Below are 21,825 nucleotides of genomic sequence, written 5' to 3'. Positions count from 1 at the left end.
CGAGCGGGCAACGCCTACTGCACCTTTGAACCAGGATCGTAACAAGACTAACTGCAAAATAGTAGCCAAAGAGGTATCGTAAAAAGGCTGCTGAGCCGGTAGCTGAGTTGGTGACTGGGGATGTCGTTGTTTTTGTGCCGCTACTTGAGCGTAGGTAAGCCGAGTAGCCTCTGGGCGCAGAAGAGGCCTTTGAGGGCACTTCAATGCCCAGGCTTGGTGGTTACCGTTGCAGTTAATACAACTGGGTGGTTTCTTCTCAGCTTTTTGAGAGCAGTGTGTTGAGAGACGGCCTGATTGGCTACAGTAGCCACAGATCTGGGGTCTAGTTCAGGTACTAGCGATATGGCCGAAGCCAAAGCATCGGTAGCATTGTATTACCCCTAATCTAGGTTTTCCAGTAGGTCGGGCTGGCTGCGTGGCTGGCTGCGTGGCTGGCTGCGTAGGTAGCTGCGTAAGTGGCTGTGTGGCTGCGTAGGTGGTTGCGTAGGTGGCTGGCTGGCTAGCTCAGTAGCAGGTTCAGTGGCTTGCTTAGTAGCTTGCTTCTCAAGGTTCCACGCCCGCTTAGCCATATTCTTCATGCAGTAGAATAAGACCTCTATGCTTTCTTTTGGGGTGGTTTCCATCTCGAAGTCTTCATTCTTCCATTTCCTAATTTGGCCAAATGGTATGGCCACGTCGTAGCCATATCTTCCCAGAGGTCCTTTTTGGAGGCTGGTTTTGAATGTGGGCATCCGAGTCGGTGTGTCGGGAAGTTCCGTACTTTGCAGTGTCTCTACTGCGAATACTGTAGAGCCTGTAGCCTGTCCTTCTTTTGGTTGAACTAGCCATCTTGGTTGGCCCCGGATGTCAATGTCGTTAGACTCCCAGCGTTCGTGTTTGAACTGCTTGAATTCGTTGTCTTGTAGGTAGGTTAGAACGTTATGGGCTACTAGTTTCCTCCAAGTAGTAGGCTTTTTCTAGTCTACTATATATAGGCCAGTGTTTCACTACCTCAGTCTACTGGTCTTCAGCATCCAAGAAGGCCTCTTGGGTGTTGTTTTTGGTGGTTGTTACCACCACGTTACCCTTTTCTGTTAGGTGTACTCGGGCAACTGCGTTATATTGTAGTGCCTCGTTGAACTGGTCCCTTATTGTCTTTGGGACTAGTTTGTTTTCTTCGTTGAAGTGGTTTTCAGCTAGCTCAAAGACTACTTTATTGGCGTTCAGCTAGTTTGTCTTCGCCTTCGCCTTTGTCTTTGTCTTCGTATTTGTGGTGGTTTTGACTTTGGCCGTAGTTGTATAGCTAGGTTTTAAGCTAGCTGCCAATGCTTGTGCATAGGTAGGCTTCTGGCCCTGGTTTTGGCCTTGGCCTTGGGTATAGTTATTCACGGCGTTTTGGAGGTTCTGTACTTCTCTATCAAAGCTGTTCTGCAGTGTGTTGGCCTGTTTTACTAAGGATAGTGCAGCTTGTAGGAGGCTTACAACTGCTCCCTGCGTCTCTGGCTGTACTAGTTGTACAGATTCAATAGACTTGGCTGGTTGGCCCTCTGGCTTCAAGGGCACCCTACTAGTTACAGTAGTGGTTTTTGTGTTTATTGTGCTAGGGGAAGGGGGGGGTAGGCTTCTGGTCAGGGGTTACCTCCCTGAGGCTGTTTCCAACGCTTGTTAGCCACCCAGGCCTAGAGCCTGTACTACCACCTTTTACAGTCACATAGTTTTCAGAGGCTGCACATACCATGCAAAAAGGGCCCAGAGGCTAGTTAGGCTACTAGTCCAAAAAAGCCATAAAGTCGAAATCACTGGTGCCTTAGCCATTTTGGAATCGTTGGTGATGAGATAGTGGACCAATTAGCTAAGGCCAGCCTAGAAAAAACAACAAAAGAACCATATGTATCACTAGCCTACCTACGAAGACAAGCCAAAACCTTATTGAAAAAAGCCTGGAAAACCAACTGGCTAAGCCAAGAAGATGGGGAAGCAACAGGACAAAAATCCAGAGGCTTAGGCACACACTATAGAAGGGTAGCCCGGGACTTAATCTTCTACAACTTCAAGCCCACAGTACCACTATTACCTCGACCAAATCAGTCAGCCTATATCCAGTTGAAGACCGGGATTGGCTTCTTAGATAGCTATTTAGCGAAGATTGGGAAAGTGGAGGGTAGCGAATGCCCTGGGTGTCTGGAGGACCAAACACCCACAAATCTACCACTACGGTGCAAAAAATATGGGGCCGTCCACTCGGGCTGTAGGAATTGTCTGTTACGATCCTGGCTCAAGTCTGCAGGAGGCGCTGGAAGCCGACTGCTGATTGGGAAGCACTGGCGGGCAGGACGGGCCCCACATGAGCTCGGTGCGGCCAACCAGACGGCGCTCAGTGCGTTCGGTCGCCAAGATTGGGAAGACCCACTGAGCAGGAAGAACAGCCAATTAAGGAAGTACTCAGTTACCATTGAGAGCTCAGTCGTCCTTGAAGACTGAGCGCCCCGAAGGCACTGAGCACTGCGAGGGATAACTCTGATTGGCTGTTCAATGAGATAAATACGATGACCGTATCCACGGTCTTAGATAGTTCTTGCTTGGTTCTTCAAGCAAGCAATACACATTCACTGCACTCATATACTTTGAGTGGCATTCTGATTTGACTGTATTACCCGTGCGATAGGAGCTTGCCCTTTGTTCTATCTTCATAATTACCAACCCAGCATTCTGTGGAGCCTGTGCTCCCTTACAGACAGACGACCCTAACAGTCGAGTGGTTTGTAATATTGTCTTCTAGACTGTAGGCACACCAAAAAGGTACAATTGGCCATCGCACCAAGCCACTAGCCCAGCCAAAATCGAATTTTTCACCTTAAAAAGCCTAGTTACCTTAACCAACTTTGACAACGCGATGAAGAATGCAGTGGCGCGTGTTTACCCTGATGCAGACCCTCAAATCTGTATTTTCCACATCAACAGTATCATACTCGGAGCCGTGCCAACGTGGGAAAAGCAGTCCCCGGCCCCCCTGCAGCCCTCCACCGGCCAGTTCAGTATGCAGTACGGCATGCCGTGCAGTCATGACCTTTTTGAACGATATATGCATGGCCGGCCCCGCATTGAACAGGGCATGGAAGGTAAATTGGTCCTCAAAAAGTTGTATTTTCACCCATACTAGTGGTTGGAGAGATAGATCCATACGTGACGGGGACCAGTATATGAGCTTCTACGAATTTGACCGTGTTACTCGCCTACGGGGCAGGTCGCAAGGCTCGACCGAATTCGCCCCGGACCCCCGAGCTCCCCAGTCTACGGCTCCGTTGTCCACAGACCCGTCGACAACGGCACCGACACAGTCCCCGACAGCCACATCGACTGGCCGGGCAAGCGGCTTGAATTGTTACAATCTGGACAACAGGTCCACGGAGCTAGGCCCGGCTTAGGATTGTGGGGGTCTGGACGGCAGGTAGGAGATGATAGGAGACAAGGAATATCGTGCACAGATTGCGAAAGACAGGCTTTCAACACACAACCAATGTATGCTTAACCAAATGCACTGATAGCTGCAGAACCGTTCTCCCAGAGAGAGCGTGCTGCCAGCTCCTATATAGAACTATGAGCAACCAATCAGAGTTCCTGCCTTACATGCTCAGTCGTGCTCAGTCCTAGACGCACTGATCCTACTGAGCTCAGCCATGCTCAGTGCACTTTGGCAATGGCCCCACTGAGCACTACCTAATTGGATGCACCTTCTGTTAGCGAGAGCCCCACCCTAAGTGCCGTTCCAGCCAATCTGCAGCGGGCGGGCAACGCCCTCTGCACCTTTGAACCAGGATCGTAACATGAATCCTTCCATTCGCCAGTAGCCCTCAGTATAGGAAGGTGTCAGCCTACAACAGGAAGACAACAAGGACAACAAGGACCAAGAAAACACCATGGAAATCCTCCTGCGCAGGCACAACGAACTGTGAATGGCCTCACAGTCCCGCCTGCTCGCGGCGGCCGCGGCGGTAAGGCACAGGGAACACGGGCAACAAAGGGAGGCCCTGGCAGCCGGGGCGGCCGTGTTGCCTCGGCATCGCGGGCATCTACCTCACGGGCTTCATCTGGGACGCCTGCCTCAACGCCCACGGCGCGTATGAGGGGAGGGGGCATTACAAAGGCTTCTACACGCGATGCAATGGCCCGTCGTACTACTAGGGCTTTGGCTGCAGCGTTTGACGCCCAACAAAGCAGTGATCTTGACGATGCGTAGGTAAGGCAGGTTCTTATTGCATTTTTGGGCATGTTATGTAAGCAATAATACACGTTGAGCCGCCGGCTTTTAATGCAGAAGTGAACGATTTGAGCGAGTTCTATGGCCCTGAAAGAGAATTACTGCATTTGGAAGCATGTTGACGTTGGCGACGGCGGCGAGGTGTAATTGCGGTGCGAGGATGTATGTGCAATTGCTCTGAACTTGAGTGCGCTAGCTTCATCACAGGACTTAGCCTCTTTTTGTTGCGAAAAGTGGGGTTTTAATGGCTTGGCGCCAGGGCGCCATGTACTTACAGTCTAGAAGACGTTGCCTACAGTCTGAGTAGACGGTCCCAAAAATAAACCGTAGAGTGGAAGGCCTTGATAAAAGTCCTGAAAAACTACCCTCTCATATTCCAAATACTATTCCACTTTAGCAAGAAAAAAAGGTCCTAAGGGACTTCCTTGGTAGTACGAAAATTTGTACAATGAAATGGCTAGAAGCCAGCAAAGATTGATCTATTTCCTTCATTCTTATCCATTCATTTCCTTATTCAGTTGGTTGGTCCTATTGGTATAACACTACACTTTCCTTATTAATTAGACGCGAGGGTGATTGTAAGAGAAGGAAGGTACGCCTGATCAAGGTGATCACGATGGAGGGAACAAGAGGGCGAGCAATGACTGGCATTGGTAAAAGACTTCAACCTGGCCCTCCCGAAGGAAGGTGGGCGAGGGCCACTATTTATATACATAGTTAGGTGGCTCAATCTGGCGGGTGCCTGGGCCGGGTGTTTGGGGCCAGCTAGTGGCGCCTGGGCCGGGCCGGGCGTTTGGGGTGCTCTTTTCTTACAGTGGTACAGTACAAGTCTGGCCAAAGGTGTTACAAGCCTTTTCGAATCCAATTTGTGGCGGTAGCATAGCTGCTTCCACTTCTAAGGCCTTGTTATTATAAACCACTCGACTGTTAGGGTCGTTTGTCTGTAAGGGAGCACGGGCTCCACAGGATGCTGGGGTTGGTAATTATGAAGATAGAACAAAGGACAAGCTCCTATCGCACGGGTAATACAGTCAAATCGGAATGCCACTCAAAGTGTATGAGTGCAGTGAATGTGTATTGCTTGCTTGAAGAACCAAGCAAGAACTATCTAAGACCGTGGATACGGTCATCGTATTTATTTAATTATGGCGGGCCAGTAAGAGCGCAGCTCTTACTTGCCCCACAGGAAGGAGTTTCCTGGCGTCGGGCACTGCTAGCGTGCCGGGCTATTTGCCTGATGCCAAGACCCTTCTTGGCACCGGGCCACCCCTGATTAGCCGTCCTTCCGTTTGCCTGGTGCCAAGAGCCCTCTTGGCACTCCTAGCATCTGTTTTACCGCTAGGTTCTGTAGCGGTTGGTATTTGTGGACTAGCTGCTGTTGGTGGTAGTGGCCTTGGCTGTCTTCATAGCCTTTCCACCACAGTTGGACGCCGTAGCTGGCTACTGACATAATACAGGCTACGTATAGTTGCCTTAGTGCTCTGAACGACAGTCCTTTTATGTTGTGCCGAGTCTTTGTGGGCTATAGTAGACGGCGGTAGCCGCCTCAATCTTCTTTTCCACGTGAGTTTTGAAGTCTAGTTTCCTGTCTAGAAATACTCCTAGCCAGCAGAGTACTTCTACTGGTTTAACCATTATAGAGCCAATAATTATTGAGTCCGTTATAGGTTTTCTCTTCTTGTGGAAGTGTATATATAAGCTCTGTTTTAGCTTTGTCAAATGCGATAGCCTTTTCTTTAGCTAGTTGGAATAGTTGTTGTACAATCCCTTCTCGTTGTCTACAGTTCTTGGCTGCTGACGTTGACGATACCGATATACTGATGTCGTCGATATGGGATAGTTGTAGGCCCTGTTGAGCCACGATTGCCTCGACATATAGTAGGAATAAAATTGGCGATATTGGTGAGCCTTGTGGGATTGTGACGGCGCCAACTCACAGCACCCACTACCACGGCGCTAGAACACCCAAAAGGATGCCAGAATTGCAAGCCGACGACTTGCAACCTGTAGTGGGTTATAGTGTGCTACGGCCGTTGCGCGCCGTGACAGGGATTCCGGTGTTGACTACCGTAATTAGTTGTACGTGGCCTTCCGAAGTAAGTTGGATTTTCCGGCCACTGCAAAACGAGCCTACCCAATTATTCACTAAGTTTCTGGTAGGCCACGGTTCTTAAGTACAGTTATCAGCTGTGGTTTGGATACGTGGTCAAACGCTCCCTTGACATCTAGGAAAATCGTTGTGGTTATGGTCGATTTTTTCCTTTGTTTCTGTTGTTGTATGTGATGTAGTAGTGTATGGTCTCCCTTTTTAGGTTTAGGTAGTATAATTTTAACGCCTTGTTTTCAGGAGTCTGGATGGGTTCCACAGTTGAAGAGAGCTTTGTAAATTTGGTTGAATAACTTCGGTATAGCTTTGTAGGCCTGTTGTAATAGCTCAAAGTTTAACATATCTGGGCCCGGTGCTTTAGTAGGGTTTGAGTTGAATATTGCTCTTTCCACCTTTATAGCCTCTAGTTCTGGCCATTCCCATTTTGGGTTTTGCCTAGGCTGGGTAATAGGCTGGGCGACAGGCTGGGAGACAGGCTGGGAGACAGGCTAGGTAATAGGCTGGGTGACGGGCTCTGGGAATAAAGTAGTTGTAAAGGCCTTGCATTTTTCTTCAAAGGTGTTGGCTTGTTCCTCCACGCCCTTTTCTACGTAGTTGATAGTGGGTATTTTGGTATTATTTGTTGCCTTCGTATACCTTAGGGCCTTGAACGCTCCTTTCCCCTCTGCCCTAATTAGGAACTCTTGCCAGTGTGTTGTTTTTGCAGCCCTATAGCATGGAAGTACGTATTTCGGGCCGTCCTATAAGTTCGTTCCTGGTTAGGGTCTTTTTTATAGTTTCTTTGGGTATGATGTAAGCCTGTACTAGTGTGTTTGTATTATAGACCACTCGACTGTTAGGGTCGTCTGTCTGTAGGGGAGCACGGGCTCCACAGGATGCTGAGTTGGTAATTATGAAGATAGAACAAAGGGGAAGCTCCTATCGCACGGGTAATACAGTGAAATCGGAATGCCACTCAAAGCATATTAGTGCAGTGAATGTATATTGCTTGCTTGAAGAACTAAGCAAGAACTATCTAAGACCGTGGACACGATAGTCGTATATATCTATCTACGTAACCAATAACAGTGGTTCCGTTGTCCCGTGGTCCCGCGTCTGGGTCACCGCCCGACCGGACCTGTCCCGCGTCCCCGAGCTCCAGAGCTCAGAACCCTGGAACGCTCCTGATTGGCCCGCGCCAATAAATGCATACCCCACCTTTGTGCATAACCACAGGGAATCCACAGGGATTCGTGACAGTTTGCTAGCGGTTTTGTTGACTTTGGCCAGCCTTGGAAGCTTATAGCTTCGTGGTCAGATCCTGTGGATTCGGTATAGTCCCAGTTATCCCAGGTAATCGATTTGAAGGGTGTAGTAAAAGCTAGGTCAATAACTGAGGTTGTTATAAGGTTAGATACAGACGTTGAAGGTATAGAAACTCTAACCCAAATACCTCGATCACTTGAATATCGAGGTCGTTGGCTATATCGTATCTTGGTGTGAATTTGTTACGATCCTGGTCCAAGTCTGCAGGAGGCGCTGGAAGCCGATTGCTAATTGGGCAGGGCAGGCAGGCGGGCCGGGCCCCGCAGGGGTTCGGTGGAGCCAATCAGGTAGCGCTCTGTCCGATTAGATACCAAGACCAACAGAGCGGACGGAGCGGGCGCTCTGCGGGGCCTCCGTGCTCTATGAGCAGAGCACCCGGGGCCCACAGAGCGCAAAGAGAGAACTCTGATTGGTTACATAAATTAGATAAATACGATGACCGTAGCCACGGTCTTAGATAGCTCTTGCTTGGTTCTTCAAGCAAGCAATACACATTCGCTGCACTCATACATTTTGAGTGGCATTCCGATTTGACTGTATTACCCGTGCGATAGGAGCTTGTCCTTTGTTCTATCTTCATAACTACCAACCCCAGCATTCTGTGGATCCCGTGCTCCCTTACAGACAGACGACCCTAACAGTCGAGTGGTTTGTAATAGAATTCTAGCTGACTGTTTTTTCTAAAGTAGGCTATTATTCTGGGCCTGTGGCATTTTTCCAACGTTGATTGTGATAGAATAGTATGGAAAGTTGGGTGACTTGTTGCGTAGTAGCCATCTTCCTTATTTACAGGGTAGTGCGGTCCTTGTAATAGCACTATAGTGGTGTTCATTTCGAATGCTTGTTGTAAGACGGTATGGTGAGCTACGCTTTGTCCATTGACGTTGTGTTGTAGTACTGATATAGGTTCCATTATATACACTTGGTCTTTACTGCTCTTACTACCTCGCAATCTAGGCTTGTAGATTCGTGGCTTTCAATGCAGTTTTTGCACTTTCTTTCTAGGTGCTGGCATGGTCCTTGTTTTCCACAACTCTTGCAGTAGTATGTGTTACTGTAGTGGCCTTTGGTACACCACTTACAGGCTACTGGCTTTTTACAGGTATCTGGGTTATGTCCAAATCCTTGGCATCGCCGGCACTGCGTTGTAGTGCTAAAGGTCTTGTATTCTACCACCTTCAGGCCGGTACCTTCAATATTCATGCCCTGGAGACAGGCTTTTTCATCCGCTGAGCTCTCTACTGCGAATACTGTAGAGCCTGTAGCCTGTCCTTCTTTTGGTTGAACTAGCTATCTTGGTCGGCCCTGGATGTCTATGTCGTTAGACTCCCAGCATTCGTGTTTAAATTGATTGAATTCGTTGTTATGTAGGTGGGTTGGGACGTTATGGGCTACTAGTTTCTTCCAAGCAGTGGGTTTCTTCTGGTTTGCTATGTGCCAGTGTTTCAGCACTTTGATCCACTGGTCTTCAGCTTCCAAGAAGGCCTCTTGGGTGTTGTTTTTGGTGGTTGTTACCACTACGTTACCCTTTTCTGTCAGGTGTACTCGGGCAACTGCGTTATATTGTAGTGCCTCGTTGAACTGGTCCCTTATTGTCTTTGGGACTAGTTTGTTTTTTTCGTTGAAGTGGTTATCAGCTAGCTCAAAGACTACTTTATTGGCGTTTAGTTGTTTTGTCTTCGCCTTCGTGTTTGTCTTTGTCTTCGTATTTATGGTGGTTTTGGCTTTGGCCGTAGTTATATAGCCAGATTTTAAGCCAGCTTCTAGTGCCTGTACATAGGTAGGCTTCTGGCCCTGGCTTTTGGCCTTGGCCTTGGGTATAGTTGTTCACAGCGTTTTGAACGTTCTGTAATTCTCTGTCAAAGTTGTTCTGCAGTGTGTTGGCCTGTTTTACCAAGGATAGTGCAGCTTGTAGAAGGCTTACTACTGCTCCTTGGGTATTTGGCTTTGCTAGTTGTGCATATTCAGTAGACTTGGCTGGTTGGCCCTCTGGCTTCAAGGGCATCTTACTAGTTACAGTAGTGGTTTTTGTGTATATTGTGCTAGGGAAGGGGGGGGTAGGGATGTTGCCAGGGGTTATCTCGCTGGGGCTATTTCCAACGCTTGTTAGCCCCCCAGGGCTAGAGCCTGTACTACCACCTTCTACAATCACATAGTTTTCAGAAGACGTAGTATGTTGAATACTTGGTTGGTTGCTACCTCCTTTCGGATTGAGCTCACTAGCCTTAATATTTTTGGTTGGGCTAGATGTTGTAGGTTGTTCACTGGCTTTGGACCGTACCAGTGTTCGGTTTGCTACATTCATAGCAACTGCTACGGCTATATCAGTGGCCTGTAGATCCTTGATTGTTTGTGGGCTTGCAGTACCTCTAGATTTAGGCGCCATTAGCCATGTATCCTCTGTAATAGTGGCTTTGGTGGGCGTGTTACGATCCTGGTTCAAAGGTGCAGAGGGCGTTGCCCGCCCGCTGCAGATTGGCTGGAACGGCACTTAGGGTGGGGCTCTCGCCAAGAGAAGGTGCATCTAATTAGGAAGTGCTCAGTGGGGCCAGTGCCAAGGTGCACTGAGCATGGCTGAGCTCAGTAGGATCAGTGCCGAGACCCACTGAGCGCACTGAGCAGGGAGCTTAGTGGGGATCAGTGTGTCTAGGACTGAGCACGACTGAGCATGCAAGGTAGGAACTCTGATTGGTTGCTCATAGTTCTATATAGGAGCTGGCAGCACGCTCTCTCTGGGAGAACGGTTCTGCAGCTATCAGTGCATTTGGTTAAGCATACATTGGTTGTGTGTTGAAAGCCTGTCTTTCGCAATCTGTGCATGATATTTCTTGTCTCCTATCATCTCCTACCTGCCGTCCAGACCCCCACAATCCTAGGTCGGGACTAGCTCCGTGGACCTGTTGTCCAGATTGTAACAGGGCGTTGTTGGCCCATTATTGCTTGTTGTTGGTTGGCTTGTTGTTTGGTTGAAGGATTTGTTGTTGTGGGGCTTAAAGGTGGGTCTCCCGTGGGTCGGATGGATCGGATAGAAGCGATAATCGCGTCGCGTGAATGCAATAGAGATATATACGACGGCCGTAACCACGGTCTGATCAACTGAACTAGAGCCAGTAATAACGTATGACTTGAAGAGCTTATTCACTGACTCAACTGGTTATTGGGTTCGTTGGGCGCAGTTTTGTACCTTATTGGTGTAGCAAGTTGCCCACTGACTACGAAGTGGCATGTATGTTTCTTCAAAATACTTTAGTATGGCAATTTGGGCGGAAAATACGACTTTCATCATCTCCCAAGCTAGGTTAAAGCCATCCAGGGTGGCCGAGTACATAATATGCTCTTGTCAGAAACACTGCACACTGGATCTTGTGGAATTGATGGGGTTGTAATTGCTTGATTGTATTGCCCTGTTTCTAGGCTCTCTGGCTCTGCCAGAGAGCATTTCTTATAGCCATAGCCAGGTAGCGAGGTTATTGCGCGTCTGTAGCTAATAGTGACAAATTCATGATTCTAGCACCTTCTAGAACCCTCCTTTTTTCTGACAGCTCTCAAAGGACATACATTCCTACCTTTGTGTAGGAGACCTTCGTGGTAGGGGGCCTAGGCGCGGCTGCTGGCCATCATGCACTCTTCTTGTACGGTAAACAACCCGGTTAGGAATTACCACTACTACGTCCACTACGTCTACCATTACGTCTGCTACCTTCTATATCTTTGTGGATAGCCAAGCGGCAATCCAGAGGTTAGAAGGCTACACATACCATGCAAAAGGGCCCAAAGGCTAGTCAGGTTACTAGTCCAAAAAGGCCATAAAGTCGAAGTCCACTGGTGCCCTAGCCACATTGGAATCGTTGGTAACGAGATAGTAGACCAACTAGCCAAGGCCGGCTTAGAAAAAACAACAAAAGAAGCATATGCTACACCACCGAGGGAAAAAAGGCCCTAGGGGACTTCCTTAGTAGTACGAGGGTTTGTACAATGAAATGGCTAGAAAAAGTCAGGAAATATTGATCTATTTCCTTTATCCTTTATTCTCATCCCTATATTTCCTGAATCAGTTAGTTGGCCCTGTTGGGACAACAGTACACTTTCCTTATTATTCAGGCCCGAGGGTGGTACAGTATAAGTCTGGCCAAAGGAACCCCATTACTATGAAACTATTACGTTAATAAGGCCACGTGCCTAACGATGTACTTAGCTCTTGCTTTCTCTATTTCCTACTAGTATACTAGGTGGATAGACCGCCAGTCTTTGACTAGCCACGTCATAGCCCTAGAGGCTGCATTCGTGTAATGAAGAAGAAAAAAAAACAACCTGGTTTTCTTCCTCATCTTCATCGTCGTCATCCTCGTTGCCTTCCTCTCCTGGTTGCCCGCCTTGTCCCTGTGCCTGTGCCTGCGTTTGGGCAACCTCCTTTGCAGCGGTTGTATCCCATTTCTTCTTGAATTGAAGGACCACATTCTTGTTGATGTGGAAGATGCAGAGTTGAGGCTTAGCTTCAGGGTAGACCCGGGCAACTACAGTCCTCATCGCGGCCTCAAAGTCGGTAACTATGACCTTCGGGGGTTGCGCGCCAATTGTTTGGCAATGCTCATTGACCCGGTCCATCACCCAATTAAAGCCGTCTTCACGTTCGTTGTCGATCAAACCAAAGGCACAACTGACTGACTTGCCCAGGTTGTTCTTAACAACTACTTGGAAGAGAGCTAGGCCCTTATTATTCGTTTTGTACGTATTATCATATAACTAGACCCAAGGGAAGCGTTTCCACTGCTCTTCACACCACTTGGGGACCCAAAAAAGCCCTCGTGGTTTATTAGGGTTGTTGGTAGACCAGTGAACTTTGTAGTGTATGCCAGCATCGTCAAGCAAATTTATCGTGGTTTGGAATGGCGTGTATCCTTTGTTGGCAAACTTTCGAAGACGAAAACGGCATTTTCGTGGCTGATCGCTTGTAAAAATCAGGTCATGGAAGGCCCTGCGCAAGTCTTTGGCAATTTCTCTGTTGAGGACAGCTGGGCGGTCAATGTATGCGGCGATGAATGATTTATGCTCGGGACCGAAGATAACTTTGGGCTTCAAAATGTCGAAGTCCAGGTTGCCCGGGTGATGACCTGTACGCTGTGTATGCTTGGAATGAAGCTCATAGGTCCATTTTCTCTCGTCAGAAATGAGGGCTTTGGCTACGCCCTGCCAACCGCAGCCTCTATGGTCAGTGGTGGTTTTGTTCCTAGTTGCCTTGGAATGCTGAACTCTTCCACGTTGGCAACCAAAATCCACCCTAGTCGCGCCGAAGCCCTTAATGTAATTCGAAGGTCGGGTTTTCACTACATTGAAGCGCATAGAAGCGGACAATTCATTCAAATCGTCGACAAGGTCATTGAGGCTATCATATTTGGTGTCAAGAAGCTTGTGGCCGGCAGGCGGGTTCAAGAGTGGTGGCAGCGCCGGGGGGGGCACTTTCATCGGGCGCATCGCTGAAATCGCCGAAGTTGCTCAAGTCGCTTAAATCCTCAATAGAGGCCATTTCCATTGCTAGTTGGTACTGCGCGACGATATAAATGACGACGAAACGAAGCTATGCCGGTGAATCAATTGAATGTGGCGCCGACAATGTTTTTTCGTGGTTGTAGAAGGTCGGTTGCAGTGAAAAGGTAAGGGCCGGTTACGTTGTGGTAAAAGTGGTAAATTACTCTTTTTTTTCTTCATTACAAGCATGCAGCCTCTAGGGCTATGGCGTGGCTAGTCAAAGACTGGCGGTATATCTACATAGTGTACTAGTAGGAAATAGAGAAAGCAAGAGCTAAGTTCATCGTTAGGCGCATGACCTTATTAACGTACTAGTTTCATAGTAATAGGGTTCCTTGGCCAGACTTGTACTATTCCACGCTCGGGTCTGAATAATAAGGAAAGTCTAGTGTTATACCAATAGGACCAACCAACAGGGTAAGGAAATATATGGATAAGAATAAAGGAAATAGATCAATCTTTACTGACTTCTTCTAGCCATTTCATTGTGGAAATCCTAGTACTACTAAGGAATATGCTTCTTTTTTTGTTATTACAAACCACTCGACTGTTAGGATCGTCTGTCTGTAAGGGAGCACGGGCTCCACAGAATGCTGGGGTTGGTAATTATGAAGATAGAACAAAGGGGTTGCTCCGTACCCCACCGCACAGAGCAAATGCGGGTCCCTGCCCCGCATGCCTGTCTCGTCATCCCTATTGGCCGGCCCCACTTTCAGAGCTATGACTAACCCAGAATGGGCGTGGTTCATCACAGTTGTTTTTTTCCAAGCCGGCCTTAACTAATTGGACTACTATCTCGTTACCAACGATTCCAGCGTGGCTAGGGCACCAGTGGACTTCGACTTTGTGGCCTTTTGAGACTAGTAACCTGACTAGCCTTTGGGCCCTTTTTGCATGGTATGTGTAGCCTTCTAACCTCTGGATTGCCGCTTGACCACGAAGATATAGAAGGTGGTAGACGTAGTGGTAAACGTAGTGGACGTAGTAGTGGTAATTCCTTGGGCTTCTTCTAGGGCTTTGATAATCCCGATGACCTCTGCGTCTGCCACCTCGATGGTTGAGCCCAGGTTCCACGCTCTGGCCACTATAGGTGCTAAGTTCGCGCTCAGTTGGCATAGGCTGGCTGAGCTAGTGATTCCGCCCTTTATGAAGCCTTGTAACCCGTCTGTGTAGAATACTACTATAGTGGCCTTCGCAGTAGGCACCATAGTCAGTTTGAGGCCCTGTAGTAGTTCTAGCTGGTCTTTTTAGCTTGTTTTTTCCCATCCTCATTGATAGTGATTTTTTGCTTGGATCTTCTGCTCCCACGGCTTCACCCAGTGCGCTAAGGGTTTCTCAATATTCCAGCTTATTGTGACTAGTTTATTCAGCCTTGTGACGAGTCTGAATAACTGTGTGGTGGGTTGTATGCTTGGGAGTATGCTATAATCATCCCCTTCTTGTAGCTTATCCCTTACTTTTCTGTAGAGGGCTTGTTTTACAGGGTGACTTTCTCGAAATAGTAGTATTCGTAGGCTATACTTGTTACAAGCATTTTCGAATCCAATTTGTGGCGGTAGCATAGCTGCTTCCACTTCTAAGGCCTTGTAGGGAGAGTTTCTGAACGCTCCCAGCATCTGTTTTACCGCTAGGTTCTGTAGCCGTTGGTATTTTTGAACTAGCTGCTGATGGTGGTAGTGGCCTTAGCTCTCTTCATAGCCTTTCCACCATAGTTGGACGCCGTAGTCGGCTACTGACGTGATACAGGCTACGTATAGTTGCCTTAGTGCCCTGAACGACAGTCCCTTTTGTGTTGTACCGAGTCTTTGTGGGCCATAGTAGACGGCGGTAGCCGCCTCAATCTTCTTTTCTACGTGAGTTTTGAAGTCTAGTTTCCTGTCTAGAAATACTCCTAGCCAGCGGACTACTTCTTGTCACGGTCGCCACAGGGCTCATGTGACAGGATTGATTCTATTGGCTGCATTGTGCTTAGGGTGTGGCCTGTGCGCACTGAGCACCACTACCTATTTCTCCGCGCCCTGCGCGGACCCGGCGATAGATTCCTTTCTTTTCCTTAGCTTTAAATCCACATTCGTTGTTGCCTTCAACCATTGACATCCTTACTGCGTAAGGCGGGCCGTCACACTTCTACTGGTTGAACCACTACAGAGCCAACAATTATTGAGTCCGTCATAGGTTTTCTCTTGTTGTGGAAGTGTATAAGCTTTGTTTTGGCTTCGTCAAATACGATGGCCTTTTTTTAGCTGATTGGAATAGTTGTTGTACAATTCCTTCTAGTTGTCTACAGTTCTTGGCTGCTGACGTTGACGATACCGATATCCTGAAGTCGTCGATATACGATAGTTGTAGGCCCTGTTGAGCTACGATAGCTTCGACGTATAGCAGGAATAGCATTGGTGATATTGGTGAGCCTTGTGGGATTCCAGTATTAACTGCGTGCTTGGTTGTACATGGCCTTCAAAGGTAAGTTGGATTTTCCGGCCACTGCAAAACGAGTCTACCCAGCTGACTAAGCTTTCTGGTAGATCACCGTTCTTAAGTACAGTTATCAGCTGTGGTTTGGATACGTGGTCGAACGCTCCCTTCGCATCTAGGAAAATCGTTGTGCTTATGGTCAAGTTTTTCCTTTGTTTCTGTTGTTGTATGTGATGTAGTAGTAGTAACACCGTGTCTATTGCAGACCTTTGTTTCCGGCCACCTAACTGTGTGGGGTTCAGCAAGTTGGAGCCATTGTTGGCTAGGTAGCTCAGTCTTGTTGCGTAAATCTTTTCTAGGGTTTTACTCAAACAGCAAAGTAAAGTTATTACCATATAGGCCTTTGGTATAGTATAGTCTCTATTTTTAGGTTTCAGTATTATAATTCCAACGCCTTGTTTCGAAGAGTCTGGATGGGTTCCACAGTTGAAGAGAGCTTTGTAGATTTGGTTGAATACTGTCGGTATAGCTTTGTAGGCCTGTTGTAATAGCTCGAAATTCAACCTATCTGGGCCCGATGCTTTAGTAGGGTTTGAGCTGAATATTGCTCTTTCCACCTCTGTAGCTTCTAATTCTGGCCATTCCCATTTCGGGTTCTGCCTAGGCTGGGTAATGGGCTGGGAGACAGGCTGTAAAGGCCTTGAATTTTTCTTCAAAGGTGTTGGCTTGTTTCTTCATGCCCTTTTCTACGTAGTTGATAGTGAGGCATAAAGGTCTTATACTACTATATGAAGAATATATGACTAAGCAGGCGTGAAACCTTAAGAAGCAAGCTACTAATCAAGCTACTAAGGAAGCTACTCAACTAGCTACTTAGCTAGCCAGCCAGCCACCTACGCAGCTACCTACGCAACCATCTACACAGCCACCTACACAACCAGCCACAAAGCAAGCCACAAAGCAAGCCACACAACCACCTACGCAGCTACCCACGCAGCCAGCCACGTAGCTACCCACGCAGTCAGCCACGCAGCCAGCCACGCAGCCAACGACGCAGCTAGCCACACAGCTGGCCACGTATTACAAACCACTCGACTGTTTGGGACATCTGTCTGTAGGGAGCACGGGCTCCACAGGTTGCTGAAGTTGGTAATTATGAAGATAGAACAAAGGGCAAGCTCCTATCGCACGGTAATACAGTCAAATTGGAATGCCACTCAAATTGTATGAGTGCAGTGAATGTGTATTGCTTGCTTGCAGAACCAAGCAAGAACTATCTAAGACCGTGGGTACAGTCATCGTATATATCGATCTGTGGAACCAATAAAAATGGTCGCAGGGTCCCGGCCCCCGTGTCCCGCGAACGGGAAACGGGACACCTCTTATTGGCTGTCAACCAGGCCCGGTCCCATGTCCCGCGCCAGAGGCGTGGGACACTCCTGATTCGCTGAGATTGTTCCGCCACCCTCGCCACCCTCGCCACCATCGCCACCATCGCCACTATCGCCACCGCTAACAGGGCCACGCACTATCGCCACTACCACCCTGGCCACGCAAGGATGACTCGTAACCCCCTTCACGTATATATAGACCATGGCCTTCGCACACCTCTTTAGCTCAGGCCAGGTTGAAGTCTTACGCCAATACCAGTCATTGCTCGCCCTGTTTGTTGCTCCTATTGTGACCACCTTGATCAGACGTACCTGCCTTCTCTTACAAGGCTTTTCTTTTTCTTTTTTTCTTCATTACACGCATGCAGCCTCTAGGGCTATGGCGTGGCCTGTCAAAGACTGGCGGGCTATCTACCTTGTTTACTAGTAGGAAATAGAAAAAGGAAAAGCTGAGTACATCGTTAGGCGCGTAGTCTTATTAACGTAATAGTTTCATAGTAATGGCATTGTATTACCCCTAATCTGGGTTTTCTAACGGGTCGGGCTGGCTGCGTAGTTGGCTGCGTGGTGTTACGGATCCCTGAAGGGATGCACCTCGGTGGGTTCTGCTGCGTGGCCATGGTGGCTACGAGGGTGGTTTCCTTACAAGCCTAGAAAACCGACTGGTTGAGCCAAGATGATAGGGATGCAACAGGACAAAAATCTAAAGGCTTAGGCATACACTGTAGAAGGGTAGCCTAGGACTTAATCTTCTACAACTTCAAGCCCACAATACCATTACTACCTCGACCAAACCAGTCCACTTTTATCCAGTTGAAGACCGAGATTGGCTTCCTAGCTAGTTATCTAGCGAAGATTGGAAAAGTGGAAAGTAGTGAGTGCCCTGTGTGTCTGGAGGACCAAACACTCACACACCTACTACTACTGTGCAAAAAGTACACTATAGAGCGGAAAGCCTTGATAAAAGCCCCGAAAACTACCCTCTCACACTCCAAATACTATTCTACACCACAGAGGGTATTCCATGCAAAAAGGGCCCAAAGGCTAGTCAGGTTACTAGTCCAAAAGGCCACAAAGTCGAAGTCCACTGGTGCCCTAGTCACGTTGGAATCGTTGGTAACGAGATAGTAGACCAACTAGCCAAGGCCGGCTTGGAAAAAACAACAAAAGAAGCATATGTATCACTAGCCTACTTACGAAAACAAGCTAAGACCTTATTGAAAAAAAGCCTGGAAAACCGACTGGCTAAGCCAAGAGGATAGGGAAGCAATAGGACAAAAATCCAAAGGCTTAGGCACACACTATAGAAGCGTAGCCCGGGACTTAATCAATTACAGCTTCAAGCCTACATTACCACTACTAGCTCAACCAAACCAGTCAGCTGATATCCAGTTGAAGACCGGTATAGGCTTCCTAGTTAGTTATCTAGCGAAGATTGGAAAAGTGGAAAGTCGCGAGTGCCCCAGTTGTCTGGAGGACCAAACACCTACACACCTACTACTACAGTACAAAAGTACACTATAGAGCGGAAGGCCTTGACAAAAGCCTTGAAAAACTACCCTCTCACACTCCAAATACTTTTCTACACCACCGAGGGAAAAAAGGTCTGTAAGGAAAGAGCACCCCAAACGCCCGGCCCGGCCCAGGCGCCACCAGCTGGCCCCAAACACCCGACCCAGGCACCCGCCAGATTGAGCCACCCAACTATGTATATAAATAGTGGCCCTCGCCCACCTTCCTTTGCGAGGGCCAGGTTGAAGTCTTTTACCAATGCCAGTCATTGCTCGCCCTCTTATTCCCTCCATCGTGACCACCTTGATCAGGCGTACCTGCCTTCTCTTACAAGGTCCTAGGAGACTGACTTCCTTAGTAGTACGGGGATTTGTACAATGAAATGGCTAGAAGAAGTCAGCAAAGATTGATCTATTTCCTTCATTCTTATTTATAAATTTCTTTACTCATTTAGTTGGTCCTATTGGGATAAAACTACACTTTCTCTATTATTCAGGCCCGAGGGTGGTACAGTTTAAGTCTGGCCAAAAGAACCCCATTGCTATGAAACCATCATGTTAATAAGGCTACGCGCCTAACGATGTACTTAGCTCTTGCTTTCTCTATTTCCTAGTAGTACACTAGGTAAATAGACCACCAGTCTTTGACTAGCCACGCCATAGCCGTAGAGGCTGCATGCGTGTAATGAAGAAAACAAAAGATCTTTTCTTGGGTTTTACTCGAACAGTGAAGTAAAGTTATATTTTTTCTTCATTACACGCATACAGCCTCTAGGGCGATGGCGTGGCCAGTTATACGCTGGCGGTCTATCTATTTAGTATACTAGTAGGAAATAGAGAAAGCAAGAGCTAAGTACTTCGTTAGGCGCGTGGCCTTTTTTTTCTTCTTCATTACACGCATGCAGACTCTAGAGCTATGGCGTGGTCAGTCAAAGACTGGCAGTCTATCTCCCTAGTGTATTAGTAGGAAATAGAGAAAGCAAGAGCTAAGTAGATCGTTAGGCGCGTGGCCTTATTAAGGTAATAGTTTCATAGTAATGGGGTTCCTTTGGTATTAAAGTTATTACCCTATAGGCCTTTGGTATAGCATAGTCTCCCTTTTCAGGTTTAGGTAGTATAATTCTAACGACTTGTTTCTAGGAGTCTGGATGGGTTCCACAGTTGAAGAGAGCTTTGTATATTTGGTTGAATAACGTTGGTATGGCTTTCTGGGCCTGTTGTAGTATCTCGAATTTCAACCTATCTGGACCGGGTGCTTTAGTAGGATTTGAGCTGAATATTGCTCTTTCTACCTCTATAGCCTCTAGTTCTGGCCATTCCCATTTCGGGTTCTGCCTAGGCTAGGTAACAGGCTGGGCGGTAGGCTGGGTGACGGGCTCTGGAAATAAGGTAGTTGTAAAGGCCTTGCATTTTTCTTCAAAGATGTTGGCTTGTTTTTTCACGCCATTTTCTACGTAGTTGATAGTGGGTATTTTGGTATTATTCGTAGCCTTCGTATACCTTAAGAGCCTTGAACGCTTCTTTCCCCTCCGTGTCACGAATCCCTGTTCGTACTGGTTGGGAAGCAGGGCAGGGGTGGCTGGACCCGCCTCGGCTAGTCACGTTAAAGGAGGGGCTTGGACCCACAGTTGCTCTGTTCGGTGGAGAACAGAGCAGAAGGGCCGGCATTTGCTCTGCACGGTGGAGTACAGAGCAACAGTCTGGTTGGCTGCTCTGTAGCTCTGTCGGGGAGCAACAGAGCAACGGTTTGGTTGGCTGCTCTGTAGCTCTGTCGGAGAGCAACAGAGCAACGCTCTGTAGCTCTGTCAGAGAGCAACAGAGCAACGCTCCAATTGGCCCAGCTTAGATAGATATATACGATGACCGTGGCACCGGTCTTAGGTAGTTCTTGTTTGGTTCTTCAAGCAAGCAATACACATTCACTGCACTCATACACTTTGAGTGGCATTCCGATTTGACTGTATTACCCGTGCGATAGGAGCTTGCCCTTTGTTCTATCTTTATAATTACCAACCCCAGCATTCTGTGGAGCCCGTGCTCCCTTACAGACAGACGACCCGGACAGTCGAGTGGTTTGTAATACTCCGCCCTAGTTAGGAACTCTTGCCAGTGTGTTGTTTTTGCAGCCCTTATAGCATGGAAGTACGTATTTCGGGCCGTCATATAAGCTTGTTTCTGGTTAAGGTCTTTTTTATAGTTTTTTTGGGCATGATGTAAGCTCTTCCGTAGAGTTGTAAGGTTGTTAGACAACCAAGGCTTTGATCTTTCAGTAATCCTTAGCCTTGGAATTGCCTTGTTTGCAGCTTCTGTGATTACTGGAGTAAGTATATCAGCTTTTCTTTTCTTCATTACACGCATGCAGCCTCTAGGGCTATAGCGTGGCGTTATATCAGCTATATGTCACCAATCCCTGTGGATTCCCTGTGGTTATGCACAAAGATGGGGCATGCACTTTTGGCGCGGGCCAATCAGGAGCGTTCCAGGATTCCGAGCTCTGGAGCTCGGCGACGCGGGACAGGTCCGGTCGGGCGGTGACCCGGACGCGGGACAACGGGACAACGGAACCACCGTTATTGGTTACGTAGATAGATATATACGACAATTGTGTCCACGGTCTTAGAAAGTTCTTGCTTGGTTCTTCATGCAAGCAATACACATTCACTGCACTCATACACTTTGAGTAGCATTCCGTTTTGACTGTATTACCCGTGTGATAGGAGCTTGCCCTTTGTTCTATCTTCATAATTACCAACCCCAGCATTCTGTGGAGCCCGTGCTCCCTTACAGACAGACGACCCTAACAGTCGAGTGGTTTGTAATACTATACTGTTCCAATCCCTCTGTTGTATAGTAGTCTGGACTGCTTTTGCGGCTTCTTTTTCGTTGGTGTTCAACTTTGTAGTAAATATATCCCAATTAGCCCTTTTGTAGTTGTAAGAGGGTCAGAGATGCCTGTACTAGTGTGTTTGCTAGTAATTTTCGTTGAATTTGGCCAGCCTTGGAAGCTTATAGCTTCGTGGTCAGATCCTGTGGATTCGGTATAGTCCCAGTTATTCCAGGTAATCGATTTGAAGGGTGTAGTGAAGGCTAGGTCAATAACTGAGGTTCTGATAAGGTTAGACCTATCAGCTCCCTTAAATAAATATATACGATGACTGTAACCGCGGTTCTAGATAGCTCTTGCTTGATTCCTCCAGCAAGCAGTACACATTCACTGTACCTATATATTTTCAGTGGAATTCCGATTTGACTATATTACCCGTGCGATAGGAGCTTGCCCTGAGTTCCATCTTCATAATCACCAACCACAGCAATCTGTGGAGCCCCCCTGCT

At 47.8% G+C, this 21,825-nt stretch overlaps 1 protein-coding gene across 1 annotated transcript; it reads left to right on the top strand.

Moving 5' to 3' along the window:
* Window positions 1-2,772: 2,772 nt before the first annotated feature.
* B0T26DRAFT_718751 (uncharacterized protein) lies at window positions 2,773-4,161 on the top strand (the record flags this gene model as incomplete). Its single annotated transcript, XM_060442391.1, has 3 exons — window positions 2,773-3,098; window positions 3,177-3,360; window positions 3,983-4,161. Exons 1-3 carry the CDS (start codon window positions 2,880-2,882, stop codon window positions 4,159-4,161), a joined length of 582 nt encoding a protein of 193 aa, XP_060295189.1. The 5' UTR covers window positions 2,773-2,879.
* Window positions 4,162-21,825: the final 17,664 nt, after the last annotated feature.

The sequence above is a fragment of the Lasiosphaeria miniovina genome (assembly GCF_030549165.1).
Source record: "Lasiosphaeria miniovina strain SMH2392-1A chromosome Unknown B0T26scaffold_5, whole genome shotgun sequence".
NCBI lineage: Eukaryota > Fungi > Ascomycota > Sordariomycetes > Sordariales > Lasiosphaeriaceae > Lasiosphaeria > Lasiosphaeria miniovina.
The sequence above is the reverse complement of the archived record's forward strand: the minus strand, read 5'-3'. Positions and strand labels throughout refer to the sequence as shown.